The following is a 26,455-nucleotide window of genomic DNA, read 5'->3' as shown; positions in this document are numbered from 1 at the left end:
CCACTTCTTTCAAAGATTATACCAAAAACTCCAATACTCAACATCTGAAAACTATGGCACCCTCCCTAATGGATGCTACAGAGACTTTTCCCTCTGAGTTTCTAGAAAGATCATCTGTGGGAGAGGAAACTCTAAGTGAAGACGAAGCCATCATCATTCTTCCTGAAATTACTGATTTGGGAAGTAAAAAAATCAAGTATTTATTTGTACCATACACAGAAACAATTGTTACCATGGAAGGGAACACATTCCACACTGTGCCCACTGATCATGCTGAGATCACTATCCCCATAGAGAGTCAAGGTCATCCCTATAGGAAAGGCATTTCATCCAACGTTGGTAACACAAATGCCCCAGAGTTGGCAGATACCATCAAAGCAGAAAAATCAAAAGTCAATGAAAATAAATTGGACGTAGCTAAAGTGATGCCTTCACAGGATCACATGTACCTCGTGGCTCAGGATATTTCCTCCCAAGCTACGAATATCTCTTTTGTTGGTGAAGTTACTAAAGGTATAATAAAAAATGCTTCACTAGCTTCTCTTAATCCTGTTAGTGCCACCAACATGCCAACATATGTTACCACCATTTCACCTAATGCCCCTGCCTTTGACTCTAAGGAGAGCAATAAAAATGGTGACTCTGCCATGCCTGAGATAGATGATGTCTTATCCATAAAATTAAAATCTCTATTAATTCCTAATCATAAAAAACTTAGAATTGCAGATGCTTTTAGTCAAAATGATGATTCTTTATCTAATAAATTGGTGGCCTTAGAGCCACAAGGTAAACACTCTACTATCACTGACCAAAACTGGGAAATCACCAAGGTGCAAACTAATCCTCAGCCATTCTCTGTGGTCTCCTCTGTTCCTTTGGAAGATCCTACTACTTTTTCAGATAACCCTATAAATGTAACAACTGACAAACCTGAAAATGGGGGCATTTATGATAAAACTGGCACCATGGCCTTTGCACCTAATACAGTTTTTCAACCTGCAATCCACAAAAAAGAGCAAATAAGTAAAAGTTCTGACTACGCTATAAATCACCATATAAATACAGGGGTTATCAGTCCACCTGCTAAAGAAATCACTACCATGGGAACTGGGACAAATGCTTTCCTAGGTAAAGATAACACTATTGTAGAGGATGAATCCTATATTTCTGAAGCCAAAATTCCAGTAATCTTAAGAGAAGTAAATTCAATGAACATCAATCCTTTCATTCTTAAGCCTTATATTGCTTCTTCTGAACAGAAAGCTCCTGGAACTTTAAAAGAAACATTATACCCTGATTCCACAATGAGCACTACAAAGCTGAGAAAGGCCAGGGCGGAGGGCTCATTTTCTCTTGTTAATGATAATAACTTAAAGAAGTCTATCACAAACTCTGATAATAAATCATATTCACCAGTGAAATCAATTCTTCCTCCTACTGATTTTCTTGATGATTTCAACATCAATAATCCTGAATTTGACCCAGTGTTTGCCGTCATAGAGAACAACGTAAAAATGGATGATGAGTCTCTTATAGCTAGAGATATCACTGTTCTACCTGACAGAGATATCATTTCACCTGAGAATATTATCTTTATTGATGACATAAGAAACATTATAAATGGAAAAAGGCAAATGGATTCTACAGAAAATGATAATGCTGCTCAATATGAAGTAATTCCTTTCACAAAGGACTTTTCAGCAGAGTCAGATGTGGTTTTTCTGGCAGAGGAAAACAATCCAAATGATATGAATCTAATGACCACTGGGTTTGATGACAATACTTTTAAATATGCATCAGAGAAAAATACCTTTTATGTTGGAGAAAAAGGAAAGAGCCCCACAACAAAAACATATCCTACTGTTCAAGGGCTCCATAGATATGGATCTCCTGCTCCTTTCCCCACTGCACAAGTCACTGAGAGTCTCCAAAATGAAATTCCTGTAGAACCCAAAACTAAACAAGAATACCAAATGTTGATCTCCAGAAAAGGACACCCTGATTCTGACAAAGATGGCACCTTCCTCAAAGATTATACTGCCAAGTTCAAAAGCAAGTCACTTAGAACTATGACTTACTTACCAACAAATGGAAACAGAAAAGTCTCCCCCAAGTTTCCAGATGACTTATCTCTGGAAAAGGACACCCTAAGTGGAAATGACATCATCATCACTCTTCCAGAAGGCAAATGGATTGAGCATATCAATGCTCCAGACACGGAATCAATGGAAACTATGGGAGAAAGCAGGATGTTCCCAGGAGAAATCACTGATTTCACCATGAGCACAACTCCCATAACAAACAAAGGCCAGCTTTACAGGAAACACACATTCACTGCTCCTTACTACCAAAGAGAACCTGAGATGTCACCCAAATCAGAATATAATCAAGATAAACATCTCAAGGCAGAGAACTATCATTCATGGAATGCCACTGTTCCTTCAACTACATTCAATGTCAGCCTTGATAATAATGAACTTCCCTTAGTTGATGAAAACTCTGGAAATAAAAATAATAGGGCTTCAGTGTCTTCTTCACCAATGAGGACAACTCACACTGTTGCTGATACCACTGCTCTTTCCCTTCAGAACATTTATAAAGTCAGAGATTCTATGCAACTGGATGAAGATAATGTTATGTCTAACAAACTCCCATCTCTACTAACATCTGAAAGGATCATTCATATGCCTAAAGTTTTAACGAAGGATTTTGTTCCAATAAGTAATAACTCCTCGACTGACCCCTCAAAGTCAGTATCAGTAGCATCTGAGACAGGGATTGAATACCTCGACTTCATTCATGGAAATGATATTTCAGAAAATCAGGATATTAAAATTCAAAGAGATCTTCAGCCCCACCTCTTAGGCTCAAATATTCCTTCTACTGATTCAGTAGCTCTTACCAGGAATTCCACAGGGGATGACGCTGAATCCGTACCCACTGCAGAGAGAGACACTGTTAATATTTCTGAAATCAACACAGATGCTCAACCTCCGGGTACAATGATGAAAGTGCTTTTGCCCATAGAAATAAGCCCCTTCCCTTCTGAAATTAAAAAAATGGCTGAACTCTCTGCTGAAGAACACAAAACTGCTAAATTTGATCTAAATCACATTACAAATGCAACAGTTCTCATTCCAGTTTTGGAAAACACACTTCCCTCAATCCCTGAGCCTAATGCTCTCTCCAAGACCAGTAACAAGGAGGAGAAACACAATATTTCCGAAGCAGGCAATTTTGTTTCAGGAGATTCAAGGACGTTGAAAGATAATCCTTTCTTTAGTAAATTTAATACTTTTGCTAGACCTCAAGCTCCTCCCAATTTAAAAAGAATCCTTTCAGCTGATTCCACTGTGTCTCTGGAAAAGACTTCAAAGCCTAAATATAAAAACTCTGCTCCTCCTGAAGAAGATGCAGGCACAGAAGGTTTGCTTTCTAATGCTCCCACTGGATCTGACATGCTACTACAGAAATCAGTTCTTTCTCCTGACTTCACAATGCCTGTGAGTTCATCTAACTATTCTAAACTTGACCCAGTTGTCAAAATGAAGAAAGATACCACAACAAACACTTTTAATAATAGTCCATTTGAGGAAAGAAATACTCCATCACACAAAACCATCATTTCACCTAGTACCAATACTTCAACAAAAGGCAGGGTGAACACTATTTTTAATAAAAGATTTGCACACAGAAATTCTCTTAGGAAAGATATAATCACTGAATATGAAATAGTTCAAATTACAGAAGACATTTCAGACATTACATTAGATGGTGAAAATATTTCAAATATTGAGGATGTAATAAGCACTGTGCCTGACAACAGAGCTCTTGAGTATGCCACAAATGAGTATGTCCTAGAACCACAAGAAGAAAACCCCAAAATAGTTGGGTCTCATCGATTCTACTCCAGTGCTGATACCTCTGAACATTTATCTCGAGGAAGCCCAACTGAGATTAAAACTGAAGAAATACTGCAAAATTTGGTACCTAGAAAGGAGCATGCCAATTCTGACCTTGATGCTACTATTCTCAGAAGTTCCACTGACAATTCAAATTCTCAAGCTCCCAGACCTGTGACTCATCCCCTAACTCACAGAAGTGAGAGTATTCACAAGTTCCTAGGTAAAGCAACCTTGAAAGGGGATAATTTACAAGGAGATGACACCATCAATATTCTCCCTGAAGACAAAATTATGGAATACACCCTCGTTCCAGACCCAGAAATAACAGTACCCACAGCAGATGGAAGGATTTTCCCAGATGAACCCACGCGTCCCGTTGTTACCACCTCCCCATTAAAAAATAAGAATCAATTCTTCAAAAAAGTCATTTCATCTGCCATATATAACACTGATGCCCAAGGTAAAGCAGAAAATATCTTATTATCCCAAGCAGATAATATTAAAGGCAAAACTAATATCACAGAGACACAACACTCATGGGAAAGCATTAATCCTTTGGCTGAGTTCACTGTCATCCCTATGGACAAACTTTCTTTCATCAATGAAGATACTGAAATTTTAAACAAAAGGGCTTCAATCTCTTCCTTACCCATGAATTCAGTCGACCCTCAGGATGAAACTACCACTCCCTCCACTGAGAGTAGTTATGAAGGAGATGATTCTATGCTTCCAGAAGACAGTATGAGGTCCAAGGGATTTCTACTTCTACAAATCCCAAAAAAGGCCATTTTTATTCCTAATGTCTCAGCTGAAAATCTTGAAATCTCTGACCCAGTGACAAATAGCTCCTTGGCTAATTCTTCAACTGCTTTGTTAAACACGTTTAAGACAATGATTGAATATCCTAATTCTATTAATGACAGTGATAGTCCCATTAAAAATAAAACGGACCTCAAGCCTTACTCCTCAACAAAACTTCCCATTGTTTCTACTACTTTTTCAGACAATCCCACAAATAATGAGTTTGAGTCACTGTCCTCAGCAAATAGAGAAACTACTGATGGCTCTAAAACAGGTAAAATATATTCCAAACATCAGAGAAAAATCATGAAAGCCTTTTTTCCTATAAAGGTCTCTCAACAGAGGGTCCCTGAAGAAAGAAAAATAGCTAACTTTTCTGATCAAGAAGATCCAGCTGCTAAATCTGATTTAAGTCACACTACAAATGCAACCATTCTCAGAAATGCACACATTCTCAATCCGGCTATGAAGAAAATCCTTCCCTCAATAACTGAGCTTAATACTCTGTACAAGAGTGACAACAATGTGGAAGGGGAAGTACACATTTCTAAAGCAGACCATTTTTTTCTAAAAGATGCAAGCGCATTGAAAGATAATTCTTTCACTGTTAAATTCAATGGTGCTTCTACTAAACCTCAAGTGCTCCCCAATTTAAAAGGAGTCTTCTCAGTTGGTTCCACATTAACACTTCCAGAAGCATCTAGGTCTAATGATCAAAGCTCTTCTGTTGTTGCTGCTGGAGAAAGGAATATCACAAACACTCCCACTAGGACATATGGCCTGCCACCATGGAATTCCACTCTTCCCCCTTCTGAGTCCACAACATTCATGAGTTCATCCAAGTATTCTGAACTTGATCCTGGTATCAAAAAGAAAAAAGATACCACAACAAAGACTAATAATAATAATCTACCTGGAGAAAGGAATACTCCATCTGACAATACCATTATTTCACCTACTACCATTCTTTCAAAAAAAGGCATGAAAAACCCTATTAATACTACTACTAATAATAATACATTTGGAGATGAAACTTTTATAGGAAAAGATATATCCACTGAGATAGTTCCTTTTACAGATGACATTTCAGAAGAGGCACAGGACACCATTTTGGCAGGGAAAAATATTCCAAGCGATGAGAATATAGTAACTATTATACCTGATAACAGTGCCCTTGACTATGTTGCAGATAACTATGTTTTTGAACTAGTGAGGGAAAGAAATGGTGCCCTGAGGAGAAAGACCACACTCAATAATGACTCTAATGTATTTAAGTCTCATTTACTCCATTCCAGCGCTGCAGTCTCTGAAAATGCATCCCAAGGATCTCCAACTGATAGCAAAATGACCAAAAAACACCAGAGCTTTTTTCCCAAAGACAAAAATCTTGATTCTGATGATGATGATACTGTTCTCAAAAGTTCTTCTGTCAATTTTAATACTAAGGTTCCTGGATCCATGGTTTATTCTCTAACTGATTCAAGTTGGATTTATTTACCTGAATTTCTAGATGAAACAACTGTAGAAAATAGCTCTCCAGTTGGTGGTAAGACCATCATTATACTCCCTGAAGGCAAAAGAATAGAGTCGCCGTTTGTTCCAGACCCAGAACTAATGATGAGAATGGGAGAGAGCGAGATATTCACAACTGAGTCCGTTGATTCTGCTGTGACCACATACCCTATAGAATATAAAGACCAATTCAACAGGAAGGGTGTCTCATTTGCTTTATATAATCATGATGCCCCAAATGAATCAAAAACTACCATCTCAGCCAAATTCAATCTAAATAAACATAAACCAAACTTGGCAGATATGCCCCATTCACAGAACAACATTACTCCTTTGGCTGAGTTCAATGTCGTTCCTGATGATGATCTTCCCTTCATTGGTAAAAATACTAGGAAAGCAAAGAGAGTTCCAATCTTTTCTTCATCTATGAATAAGGCAGCCAGCACTGTGGCTGATTCCATTGTTCTTTCCACGGACGGTAGTTATGAAGGAGGTGATTCAGTGTTACCTGGAGAAGATGTTAAATCTAGGAGATTCTCATCTCTATTAACATCTGCCACACTTATTCCTAATTCCTTGCCTGAAAATCCTGAAACCTCTGACCTAATAATAGATAAATCCTTACCTGAATCTGTAAAAAGTAAATCAGAAATGTTAGAAAGAACAACTGAATATGCTGATGCCAGTAATGGAGGTGATGTTTCAGAGAGACAGGTCATAATAAGTCAAGCTGACATTACTTCCTATCCATTGGTCCCAAATATTTCTCCAACTGGATTGATTCCTTTTTCAGATAGTACCACAGACGGTGAAGTTGACTCATTTTTCTCTCTGAATAGAGACACTCCTGAGAATTATAAAACTAAGACTGACAAAATATATTTCAATTCTCAAAGAGCAATGATGAAAGACTTATCCCTTAGAGAAGACTCTCAAAAGAGTGTCTATGAAAGAAGGAAAATAGCTAATCTTTTTGATCAAGAAGATCCAGCTGCTAAGTTGGAATTACATAATTTTACAAATACAACAGTTTTCATCCAAGCTATGAGGAAAATCCTTCCATCAGGAACTGAGCCCAATCTCTTCTCTAAGGGAGGCAGCAATACGGAAAATTCTTTCACTGTTAACTTTAACGCTACTTCTCACAAATCTCAAATACCTCCCAATTTAAAAGGAATCTTTTTAGCTGATTCCACATTACCTCTTGCAGAAGATGTTAGGCCTACCTCTCATGATAAAGTCACTACTAACACAGGAGGATCCATCCCAAATACTCCAACTAGACTACACAGTCTACAATGGAGGTCAACTTTTTCTCCTTCTGATTTCACAACATCCACGGGGACTTCCAAATATTCTGAACTTGTTCCAGTTACTAGCATGGGAAAAGATATAACCAAAGAGATTGATTATAACATTCTACATGAGAAAATAATTATTCCATCTGATAAAGCTATCATTTCACCTATTACTATCTCTGAAAAAGATATGGCCAGTACTTTACAAGGGAAAGGTCTTAGGAAGAGTGGGACAGCAGGTGAATATAGAATCACTAATTTTATAGAAGACATTTCAGGAAGGGTGGATGACATTTCTTCTGCAGGCAAAATCACTCCAGCATATTTGGACCATACAACCATGACCTCTGATGACAGTGGTTCTGAATATGTCTCAGATATGCATGCCTTCGAATTAGAAGATAGAGCAAATAATTCCCTGATAAAAATTGGTACACTCATATATGCCCCTAAGACACATGTGTCTCATGCACCATATACCACAGTTGCTGCTTCTGACAGTCTATCTAAAACAGTATCTCCAGTGTTCAAAGCTAAAGAAAATTACCATCCTATGATTCCTAGACAGGAAAACAGCACTAACATTGAAGTGACTGCTCTCAATAATTCCAATCCCAATGTGAATACCAAAGCTCAAAGACCAATAATTGTTCTAATTAATGCAAGTAAAAATTTTCCTTCTAGTTTTTCTGACAAAACATCTGCAGGAAAAAGCACCATAAATGGTGATGATGACACCATAATTCCTTCTGGCTTTGACTTAGAAAATAAAGTAACTGAGTATTCCCTTTCTCCAGACATAAAACCTGTAGTTGACAGCAAGACATTCACAGCTGATACTACTAGTCATGCTTTTAAAAATAGTGATAATTTTCTCAGGAGAAACACTTCACCTACCATTTATAAGACATTTACACTCAGGAGACCAGATGCTACCACACCCAGTATATCTGATTTTACTGAAGATCAAATAGGTATAGCTACAGTATCTGATTCAAGGTTTAGTAATTTTCCTTTAGCTCAGCTTTCCAGTGAAGACATCTCCAATGTGAAAGAAAACACAGGAGATGCAATGAACACAGATCTTACTTTCTTTCATACTTTGAAAAAGATGTCTACCAACATGCCATATGCTCCTGCTATTACTACTAACAACAAAAATAACATTGGTCATTACAGTCTTCCATCATCAGATAGTGTCAGGTCTCTAAGACTTGCATCTGTGGAACTACCTGAAATTCTCATCCTAACCTCTAAAGATCCTACTAAAGAAACTGCAGCCCCCAAACTTATAAAAGGCACAAACATACATTACCCAATAGTTTTAGTATCAGCAGCATCAGAACCTGTGTCTATACACTCATCTTACTTCAATAAAGGCATTGCCTCAGAAGGACAAAACACTAGAAGTCAAAGAGTCCCAAAGGCTTTCCCTTTGGTTTATACTGCTCTCCAAGCCGATTCCACGGGTTCTACAGACAATATGGCTGATATCAATGCGAACCCAACCACTACTACTGTCACCAAGAGCAAAATTTTTGATATTGATGTCTTTGATGATCAAAATTCAGAACCCAAGAAAACCACCACCAAGTTTTCTACTCTTTTTCCTAATGAATACAGTACACCAAATTTCTATTACACAAGGGAAATGACTAAAGCTTCTGCAGTGAAAGACACAGCTGAAGCGAATCACCTTACAGATGTAAATAGAGTAATAGGAAGTGATGCAGTTATTCAGGTGGAAATGAACTCTCTAAAAGATGCTGACCTAAAGCCTTATCTTATGAATAAAAATGTCATTGCTGATAATAAATCGGGGAATAAGTATGATGACATTGTCCCTATAGCAGCTTACTCAAGCTTTCACAAGCCAAAGAACTCCCTCTCAGATGGGTATGTTCCCCAGGAAACTTACTTCACTACCAGGAACTCAAACTTGCTCAGAGAAGTTATCGACATTATTCCTACTGATGAAAAATCTTTATCTTACACCGAGATCATTTCCATGGTAGAGGAAAATTCTTAGTTGGAATTTAATTAGCCAATTTCAGAGCAACAAATACTGAAATTCAAACTTCAGAAAGCACAAATGATACACAAGAATCCACTGTCAAGATAAAAATAATATATATTATCTAGGTCTCGAGAAATTTTCTGTTGTGCCACAAGCTAACAGGAAACACTTTCTGTTGTGCCACAAACTAACAGGAAACACTTTCCTTAGGGTTGATATTCTTCAGTCACATATAGAAACAATTATTCTAAAGGATATCCCTGAGAAGCCTACAAACAACAAAGCAAATATGAGTGTCATAACTGAGCCTGCTATAGGCCATCTTCCTTGGAAACAAAAAAGTAGTGACACTACAGGCCAATGTATCTTTCAATTACCATTTCCTTACCGTAGACCCAACATTCCAATCACTGGTGGGGAAGAGGACAAAAATTTGGATGTTGCTATAATCAGATCTCAAGATGTAACTGCTCTCTCACCTCCCTCCCTATTTCTGAAGCTGGGAATTCTCTCATGAATGAAGATATTGAACCTGAAACTTCCTCAGCGAATACATTCCAATAGTGATTATAATCACTGCATCTAGGATTAATAACTCTATTTTCTCCAATAAATAAATATAATTTGAAGATATATAGAGTCTAAAGGAAGAATTCTAGTGTCCATAGGAGGTACCACTTATCTTAACTGATTCTTTTAAAATTGCACATGACATTTCATCTGATAAATTTCAAGATACTCTCCAAACAAAGACAGTCTTAAGGGTGGGCATCACTACAACATCAGCATTTTTAAAGCCTGTATCTGAGGACTCTTCTAGTCAAGTATCCCTGAAAATAATAAGTCATCAAATAACCTTCTGAGGCCTTACTGAGAAGTCTCCTTTTGTAACAGCTTCCCCTTTTTAACTTAAAAAAACAAAACAAAACATTTTTTTTTCATCATGGATCTGAAGAAATTGCTACTTAAACATAAACTTGATGCCTGAGAAAAGACAGTTCCCATTAGTGTAAAAGAAACTACAACAGTAAAATAAAGAACTATTTACATAAAATGAAACTCACCTATAGAAGCTAATCCTCTGTCCTTAAGTCAGCTAATATCTCAGGTGGTAGTGATCTGTTGGTCAAGTAAGACTCTCCTGTGTTCTCTGCAGCAAACAGCTCATTTCATCCTCAAAATTCCAGCAGTCCCACTAGAATTTTCACCATATTTTTCCTGTTCTTTGATGGATAATATACACTCTCAAGGTGAGGTGTCCTTTTTAAGGTCAATGGTTTTAAGAAAAAAAAAAAGATAATGGTAATATTATCCTCTATAGGAAAGAAAAGACTTAACTATGCTATAATCAATGTGATCCTACCTCAAAGTTATATTAGCAGAAACAGAGTTTGGTGCGAGCACAACAGTAATCCTTGAAATTAAAGACTATTTGACAAATTATTATCTATGAAGATGGTATTGTATCACGTAACATTTCTTTTTTTTAATTTTTTTATTCAGTATTTTTTATTTATTCATTTGAGAGAAACAGAGAGGGGAGCATGAGCTGGACAGAGACAGAGGGAGAGGGAGAAGCAGGCTCCCCACTGAGCAGGGAGCCCAACATGGGCTTCGATCCCAGGGTCCTGGGATCACGACCTGGGCCAAAGGCAGACAGTTAACTGACTGAGCTACCCAGGGACCCCTCATCTGACATTTCTAATCAGGAATTAAATGTACATAAAAATGAATATTTTGTTCCTTATTCTAATTCTATTCAATATAGCATACACCAAGTACTCCAAGCTGACTTCTAGCAATTAATACAGCTAACACTTCCAACTTTTTTTCCCTTTTTGTACACAAAAAGAATCCCTCCCACCAAATGACACCAAGTCTTCTGTTTATACCATGACTTACCCAGAATTTAAGGCTCACAAACTCTAGATAATGAGAAAAAAAACAAAGAGGTTAAAAAACCTCCCATTGAGTTAGGGAACCCAGAGAATGGCTTGACCTTGTGATTTCCTTTACTGCCCCTGGAAATGAATTAGAAATAAAGAACCTGGGCTTGTCACTAATTTAAGGTTTTCCTCCTTGTCCCTGATACTGACACCATTTTCATGTCAATAATGGCTTTGGGACCCTCATAATGACATCTCCTTGAAGCAAAAACATTTCTGGAGAAGCTGTCTGTATCTTTAAAATGAAAAATGCCCATCTTAAACCTATCATAATTCTACAGAGAATGGTGATTTAGCTATACCAGGTCAATCAATTAAGAAAAGACACTAAACTTGGAGGTGGAGTCCATATCTAATGAAGAAAAGCATTTGCCCTTGGGATGGAAACTACTGCTCTGGCTGATTCTTCTGCCCATTTTCAGATATAGTTGTGTCTGAGTATGAAAATTCTCTTCCTTCTATTGACACTGGCCAACATTAACACCAGGTTATAATCTCCTTTCATCTAAGTAGCTAAACATTAAGAATGATAACAAAATTATGATGGCTGGTATAACTAATATCATTACAGAAAACACTCCCCCTGAAATTGAGGATATAATTCTTATGGCTAATACAGTTATTCCATACTTCAATTTTGTTTCTGGGTGAATTCTGACATACAATGCCAACTCCCTGGCATTAGGTTGAACTAACATTCTCTACAGAAAAATATTCCTAAAGAAATTAAATCTACAAAACCTGACACTCTCATTGTTAAGCATGTTAACTCAAGAAAAAGTAAGAATTGCAATGAAGAGGAAAACTACAAAAACCCTAAATGGCCAGTGACTTGTTTATTATCCTTACTGAAAAAGTGAGAATTCACTCTCCGAGGAAGGGAACTGAAATCCCTGCTACCTAATTACCTTCTGCAGCTACCTTCATGGCCCAAGCTGCCATTGTTTTTTAGCCATTTAAATATCATAAATCTCAAGAGAAGACCCTTCACCTCAAAAAGACATTGTTAACTTGAAAGACAGACAGTTTGAAGCTAATGCTGATAATGCTGGAGTCTTCCCCACTGACCCTAAACCCACGAAGTACCTGGCTGACCCTGCTATATCCATTTCAAATGGCACAAGCCCCACAAGGGAAGGTAGCTCTGTTATAAAGAAAAACATGATAAACCCAGCTGTGAATATTGATTTCATAAACAGAGAGGATTCTATTCTCTTTTCATCTAATATCAGTACTCTTGAAACTAGATGCCCAATCAGAGCACAGAAACAACCTCCAAGGAGAGCCACTGCCATTGGCCCTATGGTTGATGCAACAATCACCATGATGACCAATGCTTCAATCACTATAATGAACATCACTCTCCTGCCTAGGGATACCACTGGGCCCAGGGAAAGACCTGTGAGCGTGCACGGTGCCATTTTGCCCCATGGCTGAAGATGGCTTGCCAAAAATTTATTCTCATCCTCCAACAGAAAGCAGTAAAACAACAACTGAAGCAACCATTTTCTTTGGGGCTGACAACACTATTCCTAAATCAGAAACAACCATTACTTCAGAAGGAGACCACATCACTTCAGTAAACGACTATACACTAGAAAGTGATCTTTCAACAACAGACAACAAGCTTACATCTCCAAAGGAAAAAGTAAAATCAGAAGATGATGTTGAGTCCCATATTATTAAGTCATCAGCCGATCTGAAGAAAGAAGTTACTACTATGACAGGCACGACAAACTCCACAGCTAATGACTCTATAACTGAAAATTTAATCCTAGTGAAAACTGGTAATCTTTCACCACCAGCTGCTACTGTTTCTTTAATAGATTTTTCCACCAACACAGCAAAAGAAGATATTCTCTTGGATACCACCGACCCAGGGAATGAAGATGTCTCAATAACTTCTGAAGTCTCTGGCACGTTAAAGGACAGTACCACCAGCACTGCAGACACTTCCACCCTTCTAGTTAAGAAAGATGAACCTGATGTTAACAATTATAATTCCTCGGTTAAATACAATGTCACTGCTGATGAGGCTATCCAGATCACCAACTCATCTACTCCTGAGGTTGAACTCTCTGCTGTTACTGAAAAAAACTTCACTATTCCAGACATAATTGCCCTTACAGAAGAGAAAATAACTGAAATTGACTTAAGTCTTCCGGTGGATGACCCCAGTGCTGTGCCCAAACTAACTGACTCCGATGAGGAAAAGTTCATCACTGTGTTTGAACTCACTACCACTGTGGAAAGAGACAAAGATAACCCAGAAGATATTCTGCTGACCGATGAAGAGTCTATGGATGAAGTCAATGTTTGGATGGAGAAAGGTAGCACAAATGAAGCAGAGAGCCATCCCGTTTTGCTCACTGCTGTTGAATCCAGATATGACTTTGTAGTCCCGACATCAGTAGCTACACACCTCACAGAAAATCCATCTACTATGCCAAAAGAACTGTCTGAAAATAATACAATGGAATCTGTAACTAAGGACAGTGAGCCACTTTCAGAAACTACCCCTGATCCAGATACCCTAAACAATGAGGAAGATGCTTTTACAAATGAAGTGGGTGTCTTTAAGCTACTGAAAGAAGAACCAGATGAGTTCCTGATTTGAAAGCAGCAAAACAGATGCCACATAGAATTGAGCAACAGCCTAGAAAGTTAGTCTTAACATCTAAGAAGTTTGTCCAGCAAGCAAAAATCTTAATAAAGTAAAGAATATGAGCATTTAAGGCAAGTATTAGACTCAGAAAAATATAGAAGCTTAACAACAGAGGTCATGAAGTAGAATGTATTTACAGAAACTTGAAAACTCAGTATACAAGAGTTCCTCTAGTATCAAAAAGTGTAATTCAATTATAATCCAATTATTTACCTTAATATAAAATCTTTAATCCCAGCTTTCAGGGATATGTAGAGAGAGAGAGAGCAATAAAGAAATCTCACTTCCTGCTACATTTAATGATGTATGTCATTTTAATTAACCCTCGATAGCATATCTTAGTGTGATTGAAGAGAATTGAATTAACATATCTCAAAAAAGAACTGTAGTATTAAAAGTTCTAAAATCCTAATTCTAAACAGATTTTTTCAGGCAACCAATAGTTCTCTTCTATTAAAAACTATATTTGTAATCCTCTTTCTATTTGCAATAGAATTAAGGCTATTCAGTTCAGTAATTGTTTAGCACCCACATGTAAAAAAATGTAAGAAATATTATAGACTTCCTGGCTCATGTTGGAGGCAAACTAAGGCAAAGTGATATTTTATCTGTAAATCTGTCAAAAACAATATTGTGTACAAACATATGAATCAATTTTTTTTTTCTGTAAAATGTCTTTCCTGAATTTTTGTCAATTTTTTTCAGGTCTTAAGCACTGATATCGCACTCTTCTTATGCTTTTGGTTAGCAATTCAAGGACATGTATCTTCAATCTTTTCTGACACAGACTTTAAAATGGGTCTGTTTTCATTTTGCTGATTTTTCTTCAATAAATCTTTTGACAGCAACTGATTTACTATGTGTAAATGTGTTTGATATTCTAGTATAGAATTCTTAAATTAGACGAAATATAAGTACAGTTGACCCTTGAGCAACATAGGGATAAGAAGCAATGATCCCCTACCAGTCAAAAATCCACCTGTAACTTTTGAGTCCCCCAAAACTAAGCCATTAATAACCTACTATTGACTGGAATCCTTATCAATAATATAGTCAATTAACACATACTTTATAAATTTGTTATATGCTGTAGTCATATAATAAAGAGAAAAGAAAATGTTATTTAAAAAATCATATGTAAAAGAAAATACATTTACAGTACTGTACCATAAAAAATCCACATATAAGTGGACCTGTGCAATTCAAACTTGTCAACTGTAAAATTAAAATCCATTGTTTAATAAATAACTTAGCCTTGGACATCAAGAAAAGAAATATTCTGCAGAGACTTATAATTTTATCACATTAAAAGGAAAAAGAAAAACAAAGCCAAAACATTGGGTAAAATAGTAAATGGTACATTTGGGGTGAGTGGAGGGGAGGGATGTATACTGTTAGATAGACTATAGACTAAATAATTACAGTAGCACATTAAAACACAGAAACATTTTATCATACAAATTTAGTATATGGTAAAGTGAACTTCAAAACCATGAGATATGATGGGTATTTGAGGAAAAATTAAGCTACAGTATTAAGACCAAACTCTAAAATAAATTCTACATGGATCAGAGACTTAAATATAAAACCAAACAAAAGCACAGAAGGAAACACATGCATATTTATCCAAGTGCAGTTGAGAAATCTAAGCACATAAGAAATGACAAAAAGGAGATTCACAGATATGACACCATGAATAGGTAAAATTCTGTACAAAAGAAAATTAACATAAAATTAAAGAGCAAACCATAACTTGAGAAAAATAATTGCAATATATGTGGCAGTGAAAGGATTACTATCTCAGTCTATGAAGAGCTCCTAAAGAGAAACTTTTTTTTAAGAGAAAGCATTTTAAATGGGTAGAAGAAATAAACAGATAATTCATAAAATACAAATTGCCAATAAACACATAAAAAGTCAATGATAATAATATTCAAAGAAAATGAAATTATTAGATTTTTCTTTTTTAGCCATTTGACAATTAAAATGATCATTTTAAATATTCACTGTTAGCTAATGCAAATATCTCTACCTTTTCTTGGAGGCAATGTGGAAAAACATGCAATAAGCATTAAAAATATTTGAAGTTTTTAGCCTATTTTGCAACCAAGAATTTTCTAAAGAATTAGAGATCATGAAAGTAGCTAACAATTATTACAGGTCTTCTTGTGTTCACATTTAGAATAACATTTGTTTTTCATGAACAATGAAAGTCCTATAAGGAAGTCCTTTAAGGAAGAATAATATTATACCCTTTTACATATAAAGAAACCAAGTCAGGAAATCTACATTAACATGCCTAAACCTCATAGTTACTATGTAGCAAAGGCAGCTTCAAACCAGGCAGTCTTCCTGCAGAGCTCATGTTCTCCTAATCACTATGCTTTACTGGCTCTCAGTTTTACAGAAGGAAAAAAAGGTATTACCAAAGGCATTCATGTGGTTTTTTTATGTTTATAAAAGAGCAACACTAAAAGTAATCTATAATTCTAATGACATCGAATTGGTTATATTTCTGTATATCCATACAAAGTAACAGTATGCATTTTTTAAAATGGTCTGTAAAAGAGAATTCATTCATCCATTCATCCATTCATGTCCACACCCAATGTAGGACTTGAACGCACAACCCTGAAATCAAGAGTCACGTGCTCTACGTGAGCCAGCTGCGTTCCCCAAAGAAAATTTAATCACATAGGGGAAAATAGGGAAAATCACACTAAACTGCTAAGTGAAATTTACACAGTGATATTGTAAGGGCCTATTTAGCAGAGCAGCTCCCTCCTGACCCTGACCCTCCCCCTTCGGGGAACTTACTTAAAAACAAGTCCGGGGAAACCAGTCCCAGGTAACAAAGCCCAAATAGTAGGGTGGGTCAGGTCAGATAGAGATAACAGAGCCTGGATGCAGGGATGAGTCAGGCCAGGTGGAGACATCCAATCAGTAAAGTGCTCATACTGTCTCCCTAGCTACCAAGGAGTGTGGGCCCCGCCTTTTGGGTGCCAATTCTGACCAAGGTGATAGGCTAGTTCCAATAGCTACTATGGGGTGAATTGTAGTTCAGTTGGCCACCTGTGTGGGACCTAGCATGACTGCAGCTTTCTCTGTGTGTTACAATCTCACTGGCCACCTTTGCGTGGCCAGGCCCAACCACATGGCCTTTGCTCTATAAAAGTTAGTGTGTAAGGCAGGGAGGGGTCATCGCCCTCTCTGTAAGGCGCGTCCCCGACCAGTCGGTTTGATGGTTGGTTTGATTCTCGATGCTTGGCGCAAAATAAAACTTTGCTTGACCTTCGCTTTGTATCAGTCTCGCTCCTTTGATCATGGACCCATTGTTGGGGGACCCAACAATATGTATGACATACACATAAATAGGTAGATACATATAACAATACCTTAGCAGTGATTATCTCTAAGAAGGAAATGCAGGTGATTTTCATTCTCTCTGTTTTCATTCATCTATAAATGCATAAAATCCAGGATATAAAGTGTAAACCAAGGGGCTAAATGATTGTCAACATTAACAAGGAGAAAACTGGAGAGCCAACCTATATCTTCCTACATCTAATAAAAATATTAGCTAGTATTTATTATTTCCTTTGTGTCAGACACTAAGTATTTTATTCAGTTTTCAGTTATAAAATATTTCTTATGTACCTATCACATTCCAAGCACCTCAGAAGCCTCGTGAGGACACTATAGTGAGAACCAAATGATGCAACCTCTGCCATCACAGAAATTAATCCACTGGGAAAGATAAATATTAAACAAATTCAAATAATCACACACAAAACAATGCCAACTACAGATTGTGATGTGTCTTACAAACAAAAATAATAAGAGATTATAGCTGCAGGTTTCACACAAATTTAAATCCAGGGAAGTTGTCTCTGAGAAAGAGAGATTTAAGCAAAAGATTTAAAAATGTGAAGAGATTAGGACACAATATGCCCTAAGCCCTGAGACTAGAAATGGCCCAAGTTTCTCAAGGAAATGAACAGACTATTGTTGTGTCCAAGTTTTCACGTCCGAGAGACCACAAAGGAGCCAAGCACCGATGAAAGCACACGAGGGTTTATTTGACAAGCTTAAGTTTGGGCCCAAGTATACCCAATGCAGCAGGGTAGGGACTTGGACCCCAAGCTTTGTTAAGGCAGGGGTATTTATGGGTTCCTGTTACTAAAGCAGGGTGGGGATTCCTGGAAACAAAGCAGGGTGGGAGTTACTAAAGCAGGGTGGGGGAAAGTTCAGCCCTTGGGCACAGGGGTCTGAGATGGCTGCCGGAGCTAAGATGGCTGTACTTATGCTAAAGCTAAACCTGAGGTGGGATGGCCTTGACTTTCTCAGCCTCCACATTTCCCCCTGGACAATTTTGACCCTTAAATCTTTAAGGTTGTTGGAGGTGGAAGGTCTCACCTTCTGTAACTTCTTCCTGCTGAGTAAGGGCGTAGAGTTGTCCCTATCTACTCAGGTCAACATTGATCAGTTAGGGAATGTATAGGGGAGTTATGAAAGACAGAGGCAGCTGAGTCCAGGGGTTTAAATCAATCATTAAAGGAGAGAGGGACTGTTTAAAGTGCTAACCTGAGTAGGTCAGAACCCAAGAAATATTTTGTGATAATCTGGAACATCAAGATGGCTGCACTTATGTCAGGGCTAGACTCGAGATGGGTACAGCCTTGTTTTTCTTGGCCTCCACACTATGTGATGGAGCATGTCATCAGTTGAAAAATAACTCAGGTTGAAACTGAAAAAGTAGGCAAGAAAAAAAAAATCATGTGGTGCTTGTTGAAAGCTTTTAAAAGGTTTTAAAATTTTTGCCCTCAAAACAACCTTAGTACTGAGATAGGTAGCAGGCTGAATAGCATTATCATTTTATAAGCTGCAACCATAGTTTCTTTCAGGGACTTTGTTTAGAAAATAGTGTGATCCTCCCCTTTGACTGAGAGATACGAGGCCCTGAGACGTGAACTAGACTAAAACAATGAAAGCAATTAAAGAGATAATGTGCTTGGGGCCCCTGGGTGTCTCAGTCCATTAAGCACTGCCTTTGGCTCATGTCAGGACGGGAGGGGGTGGTGCTGGAATAGAGCGCACATCCAGCTTCCTGTTCAGTGGGGAGTCTGCTTCTCCCTCTCCCTCTACCTCTCCCCCTCTTGTGCTCTCTCTCTTGCTTGCTTTCTCTCTCTCAAGTAAATAAAATTAAAAATAGATATATATATATATGTATATACATATCTATCTATCTATCTATATATATATATATATAATGTGCTCTATTAACATAAGATAATGGGTAATTTACAGACAAGTCTAGACAAAGATAGGAGAAACACAACTCATTGACAACAGGCTAGAGTCCAGAAAGAAGAGTCCCCAGTATTGTATGTTAACTATACTTCAATTAAAAAACAAAATAAAATAAAATAAAATAAAAATGTGACTAGTGAGATTATTGGTGGCCAGTGGACATCAGACTTTTCAAAGAATGGATGCCTAATAATCAATTTTAAATTGTGCAACTTCATAATAAAGTTTCTCCTTTATTTCATTAAACTCTGAAATTTCATTAAACATATGAAAGAAACAAGGTCTTTAATATGCGATTCCTGAGGAAAGAAATCGGTGGACCTGAGGAGAAACAGCTAAGACACTGGATTAAGGAATGGATGTGAAACAGTCTATTCCCAAATATACGAAATAGTGTTGACCCTAGAAAGGAGTGTGGGGCATACAGTTGGGGAACATTTGGGCTAGTCTTATTTTACTGATGACCAAAGTAAAAACTGAGAAAAGCCACTGGACCAAGATAACCAAGCCAGTAAGTGGCAAAGCTTAGCTCTCCAGATCTGCATGACTCTAAAGCCCAAGTTCAGAGTCACACAGCTTTGTGTGAATTGTTCAACAATGAATCATTCTCAATTTATCACCCTCCTCCTTTCTCTATTTCCACTGCTGCTCCCTTCTTTAAGTCTGCCTGCAATCCTGTAACATGCAATCCCCACCTCTGGTCTTCTTTCCCACCGATAAATTATGCAGAAATGTCCTCATCTTTCTTCTCCAGCCCTTTACTGGCTCCTTAATGTCTTTAAGATAAAGTCCAAACTCTTCTGCAAGGCATACAAGCGTCTCCATGCTTTTTCCTCTGCCCACCTTTTTCCTCAACCCACCTTCACTTCTGCCCTCCCTTCACACACTACACTCTATCTACATAAGGTACTAAATGTATACTCCCTGAGAGCCGGGATCCAGGACTACTGAATTAAAAGAGTACCTAGTAGATAGGAAAAACTCAGTAAACATTTATAAATGAAGAAATGAGAGGAATTAAAGTTTCATTAATGTGAGTGACATCTGTTTTTGACCTAGCTTCTAAGCTCTGCCTGTCATAAAATTTTCTTTGTAATACACGCTGATTTTCTTTGTTTTGCAACTCTTTCCCTTTCACACATTTGAGATAGACCACACCCCCAACTCCAGGAACAAGCTAATTATCCCGTGTCCAATACAGCTTGCCACAGTCATTCAAGGATAAGCACATAAACCAAACAGAGCAAAGAGGACATTTTGTGGAAAATCAGCAGCTTTCAGAAGAAACATGGGTCTGGAAACATTTAGTGCAAGGAGCTTCTGGAGCCATCTAGGGATCACAAGGAGGCACACTGCTAAAAATAAAATCAACACTGAAGAAATACAAGGCAAGAAATATAAAGAACGGAGTTCTAGTCACATGATATATCAAGCCTTCACAGAACGAGCTGGTCTGCTTATGTACCTGAGACAATACATTTTCCATCCTCGTTAAATGAGTTTGGGTTGAGATTTCTGTTGGTTAAAACTGAAGTATCCTCATAACTAAGAACCCAAACAGTCTCAAGCCCCTGCATCTTTCTTCATCATACTCTCTGTCCCTAGAATTCTCTGCAGTATCACATGCACTTTTTAACCATCCTTCAAGACTCACCTCAACTGTTACCTTCTCTAACCACCCTAGGTATGATAACTTGTTGTGTACCCCACTCCCCATACATAATCTTTAGTAATATCACTTATAATACTTCACTATATTTGATAAAAGATACTCCTGAGCCACAAGATAATCCTATCCATAGTTTTCTCTGACACAAGCTACTTCTGTCCAAAGTTCCTCTCCGCCTTAATATAACACCTGTTCATAATCCATACTGTAACTCTTAACCACAGCTATCCCTACCCTGTGACATAAACCTCTCTTCCATGTTTTAAGGAATTCTTGATCCAGTATGAGAGTGAAAGAACCAATTATAAAATGAAAGGACCCCTGACCACAAAGAAAGACCATCTTCCTAAAGAGATGCTGCACATAAGGATGCACTAAAGAACATTTGTAACTTCAAGGTACCAAGAAGACTGAGGAATTGGGCCAGTATGTGTGTAATATGTGTGCATTGCCCAATTCTTCCTGTTGCAGATTAGAAACAAATAAATGATATGTGAATTAAATCTTGAGTCTGCAGTCTATTTCCACAACACTATTGGTATGTTCTTTTACATTCTTCACATACACTTCAAAGATAACAGAAATCTAAATTAAAATTGGCATTCCCCTTCCCTCGAGTTTCTCTTCTAATATTCTCTATCTTAAGCAAAAGTCACCATCTGCACATCTGTCCAAGTCAGAAACGGGGACTCTTCTTTCTCTTCCCTCTCTCTCATTCCCCACATGCAACAAAAACAAAGTTTTCACCTCTGGGCCCTCAGGAATTCACTTGCCTCCATTCTTACCAGTCTACTTTATCCCACGTTTTATCAAGCAAAACTAACATTTAATAGCACAAATTGATTACGTCACTTCCATACCCAAAATGCTCCATACACAAAATGCTCCAGTGACTTTCCACCAACAATAGTCCAAAATAGTCTAAAATCACTTTGCTATTTGTCAGGTTCTCCACAACCAGGACATTGTTAATCTATGCAGCCTTATGATACGCTACTTTCAACTTCTGCTCTTAAATCTTGGTTTCTTTAGAGCATTAAACTAAGTCTTGTCACAGGATCACTGAAAACACTATACTCTTCCTGAGACATTCTCAAAATCCCCTAAATGTTATTTCCTCCAAGCATGTAAGTTTCTATATTCTCCCATCATGTTGCCTCATGGTACAAAATACCTTGCTTTACATAACACACACAATTTTCCAAGTTGCTTGTTGAGTTCCTAGGAAGGCTGTAACATATCACCACAAACTAGATGGCTTAAAAAAATTTATTCTCCCACAGTTCTGAAGGTTAGAAGTCTGAAATTAAGGTGTCAGAAAGGCCATTGCTCTCTGAAAGTTCAAGGAGAGGATCTTTTCTTGCTTCTTTCAGCTTCTGGTGGTTGCTAGCAATCCCTGACTCTCTTTGGCTTTAGACACATCACTACAATTTCTACCTCCCTTATCACATGATATTCTCTTGTGTGTCTCCATATTCAAATTTCTCCCCACTTATAAGGATACTCTTATAATCCCAGTCATGGGATTAAGAACCTTAATCCAAATATGACTGTCTCTTAACTTCGTTACATTTGCAAAGACTCCATGTCTAAATAAGGTCATGTTCTTAGGTTCTGGGGGTTAGGAGCCCAACATATTTGGGGGCAGGGAAAAGACACAATTCAACGTACAGTACCTGCTTAAAGTTTCTCTTCCTTATTGTATGTTTGATAAATAAGAAGATCACATAATTTATCATCAAAACCAAAATACTTTTGAGCAAAAAGAACACAGTATTAATAATGACCCCACAACAGACATAAACTAGAGTGTCTTGAGTAAACAGAGCTCATCATCCCATCCTAATTAAATGAAAGAGTGAAAGGTGATTTCACTTATTAGGCTATGAACACTCTCGGATGAAAGATAGTATGACTTGGATACTTAGAGATAAATATGAGTTTACCAGGACAAGAGGGATCACTGGCTTTCAAACTGAGGGAAGGAAGGGCAAGGCAAAAATCCAGAAGCATAAAAATAGAGTTGACCCTTGAACAACACAGGTTTTAACTGCATAGGTTCACTTACAGGTGTATTTTTTTTTTTTTGTAAATACAGCACAGTACTGTAAATGTATTTTCTCTTCCTTATGATTTCCTTAACATTTTCTTTGCTCTAGCTTACTTTAAGAATATGCTATATAATACATATAACATAAAAAAAAAAGTGTTAATTGACTGTTTATCAGTAAGACTTCACCAGCAGGCTATTAGCAGTTAAGTTTTGGGGGAATCAAAAGTTCTACATGGATTTCTGTGTGGGGTGCGGGCATCCCAACCCCCACATTATTCAAGGATCAACTGTACTTGCTGTGCCCAATAATACTGAAATAAGTTTACGGCAAAGAGAATCTAAGAGAGAATGGTTAATAGATACACCAAGTTGTGACTGATATTACAGCCTCACAAAAGCAAAAATAATCAAAATGTGTCAGACTATTATGTATCAGTCAGGATTCCCCAGAGAAACAGAACCAACGATGGATGGATGGATGGATGGATGTAGATAGATAGATAGATAACATTTTAAGAAATCGGCTCATTAATTGTGTATACTGGCAAGTTCAAAACCCAAAGCACCAATTAGTAGGTTAGAAATTCACGTTAAGAGCTGATGTTGCAATCCTGAGTTCAAAATCCACAAGGCAAGACTTCAGGCTGGAAACTCAGACAGTGTTCTCTGTTTCAGTCTCTAGGGAGAATTCTTTCTTTTTTAGGAAACTTCAGTCTTCGCTCCTTAATTAATTAAATGAAGCTCAACCACATTTTGGAAGGTAATCTGCTTAAAGTCAACTGCTCATAAATGTTAATCACATCTATAAAATACCTTTACAGCAACATCTGGACTAGCATTTGACATAGAACTAGGCATCATAACCAAGGTAAGTTAACATAAAATTAACCATCACATCATGTGTTAGCAACTTCGAGTTAAAATTTCTCATAACAACGCACCTGGGTAGCTCAGTCGGTTGTTTCCGACTCTTAGTTTCAGCTCAGGTCATGATCTCCAGGTCATGGAAGATTGAGCCACTTGGGACTCTACTCAGTGTAAAGTCTGCTTCAGATTCTTTCTCCCTCTCCCTCTGCCCCTTCTCCACTCATGTTCACACACATACTCACTCTCTCCTAAATTAATAAAATCTTTAAAAAAAATTCACATAATAGCTCATATTTCCTAAGCTAATTTCATAGGAATTCGTGGCTTTTAAAAATTTTATATTTATATGAGAAAGAGAGAGAGTGAAAGAACAAGAGGGAGAGCACAAGCAGGGGGAGCAACAGAGGGAGAGGGAGAAACAGACTCCTTGCTGAGCAGGGAGCCTAATGCAGGCTTGATCCCAGGACCCTGAAATCATGACCTGAGCCAAAGGCAGATGCTCTACTGACTGAGTCACCCAGGTGGCCCGAATTCATGGGTCTTTTTTTTTTTTTTTTTTTTTTTTTTTTGGCAGGAGATGAGCTAACAAAAGGGTTTCAGGGTAAAATGTATTGTAGAAATGTTGGAGTTACTATGAGAATATATATATGAAGTGTTCATGGAGCTCCAGTAAACATCTCTAGGAGATGGAACTCCAGTAAACATCTCTAGGAACTAGTGCTCTATGTAACACAGTTTAGGGAATGCTGTTGTATAAAATGGGAGGCATCAAAAGTTTTACATTAATTGTGTTTTAGAATGATTATTTTGGTGGAAAAGTAAAGGTTGGATTGGGGATGTAAAGGAAGCAAGAAGCAGAGAGACAAGAAAGTAGAGCAGAAATCAGTAAGAATAATTGTCAATATCAATTATCAATATGAGTGTATTCCATTTGTATGGAGAGTATTAACCAGAATGATAATCAAATGAGTACAGATTTACCAGTTGATCAAGACATAAAAATGCCTAAGATAGTTCTCTGTCTACAGCCTAATCACTCTAATAATTAATCAAAAATTTTCCTAGCAGAAGTCAAATATACTTAAAAATATTTAGTACAAACATACTTGAAAATTTTAACAAATAAAAGAATAAAGGCTGTGAAGATAAACAAATATGGGTTAAAATACTGGTTCTTAAAACTATGAGCTAGCTATTTGCTCAAGTCTCAGTCTCTTCATGTACAAAATTATAATATATGTAAAAGCACACAGATCTAGGTGTTCATCTTGATTTGGATTTTAGGTTGCCCTCACTGTAATGAGTTATCCTAGAAACCAAAACAATATGTGAACAAACTGAAAAACCAATAATCACAGAGACACTGTGTCCAGTGGCCTCAAATTCACCTTTAAGAGAAAAAGTCTAGAGGTTCTCATTTGATCTTCAATTCATCACTGGGTCAATTAACGCCAAGAAGACATATCATTGTTAACTGCTAACTTAAAAGAAAAGCATTACAAATCCCATTATCCACCAGTAGACCTTCCATGTGTAAGTACATGATGTTTACCTATCCTTTTGGTGATGGAAGGACATTTTCAGGGAAGTAAAATGTACATCAAAGTAAATGACAAATTACTACAACACTCACATTTTGTATTATGCAGTGACCGGTATGTTTCTTCTGAGCAAGATAATTGCTGTGATACCTAATATATCTTACTTGACAATTTAATTACAGAATTATTAGTCTTGATGTTGGCACATTAAGTGGTGTCAAAATGGTCCACCAGCTACCTTCTTCTCATTTTTATATCCAGAAAGACAAGAAAAGAATATAATGTTTGCAGCTGCCCTCCAACGACTAATGTTTAAAGTTGAGTTCATTTTATAATCTCTAAAAACTAACTTTCAGGAATGAAGTATTTTATCTTAAAAAGCTAAAGATGGACACAAAAGAAGCTTCTATCTTCAAATACCTTCTGCCAACTCAGAATCCACAAAACTATCTAACAGCAGTAAGGTAAATAAATATAAACAGCACTCTTAATTATGAAAGCGTTCACAGACCTAGGGCTTATAGTCAAGTTTCAATAATTACTGCTTTGATACTAAAATGTCAAGTTATGTAAGAAAACATCCGAAATAAAGGAAAGAAACTGGCTCAGAGTATTATCTTTAAATTATAAAGAATAAGCGTTCAGTTCTTCTGTTGCACAGTTAATTAGCCATGATGTTTCTGAGAGAAATGAAAAGGAAAAATGTCAACTTCTGAAGATTATAACACTCCATTTTTTGCTTCAGGAAACAGTTTGGATTAGCCCAGAAGCAAATGCTAAAATAATAATAATGATAATATTTTGCTTAGCAATAGGAACAAAATAGAAAGGATAAAGACAAGGGGAAAAAAATTCCTTTATAAGGCATGAA

At 37.2% G+C, this 26,455-nt stretch overlaps 1 protein-coding gene across 1 annotated transcript; it reads left to right on the top strand.

Annotated features, from left to right (window-relative positions):
* Positions 1-12,845: 12,845 nt before the first annotated feature.
* CABS1 (calcium binding protein, spermatid associated 1) lies at positions 12,846-14,491 on the top strand. The gene has a single exon (XM_032844856.1). It carries the CDS (start codon positions 12,909-12,911, stop codon positions 14,094-14,096), a length of 1,188 nt encoding a protein of 395 aa, XP_032700747.1. The 5' UTR covers positions 12,846-12,908; the 3' UTR covers positions 14,097-14,491.
* The last annotated feature ends 11,964 nt before the right edge of the window (positions 14,492-26,455 follow it).

The sequence above is a fragment of the Lontra canadensis genome, unplaced genomic scaffold (assembly GCF_010015895.1).
Source record: "Lontra canadensis isolate GAN:19392208 unplaced genomic scaffold, GSC_riverotter_1.0 scaffold1, whole genome shotgun sequence".
Lineage (NCBI taxonomy): Eukaryota > Metazoa > Chordata > Mammalia > Carnivora > Mustelidae > Lontra > Lontra canadensis.
The sequence above is the reverse complement of the archived record's forward strand: the minus strand, read 5'-3'. Positions and strand labels throughout refer to the sequence as shown.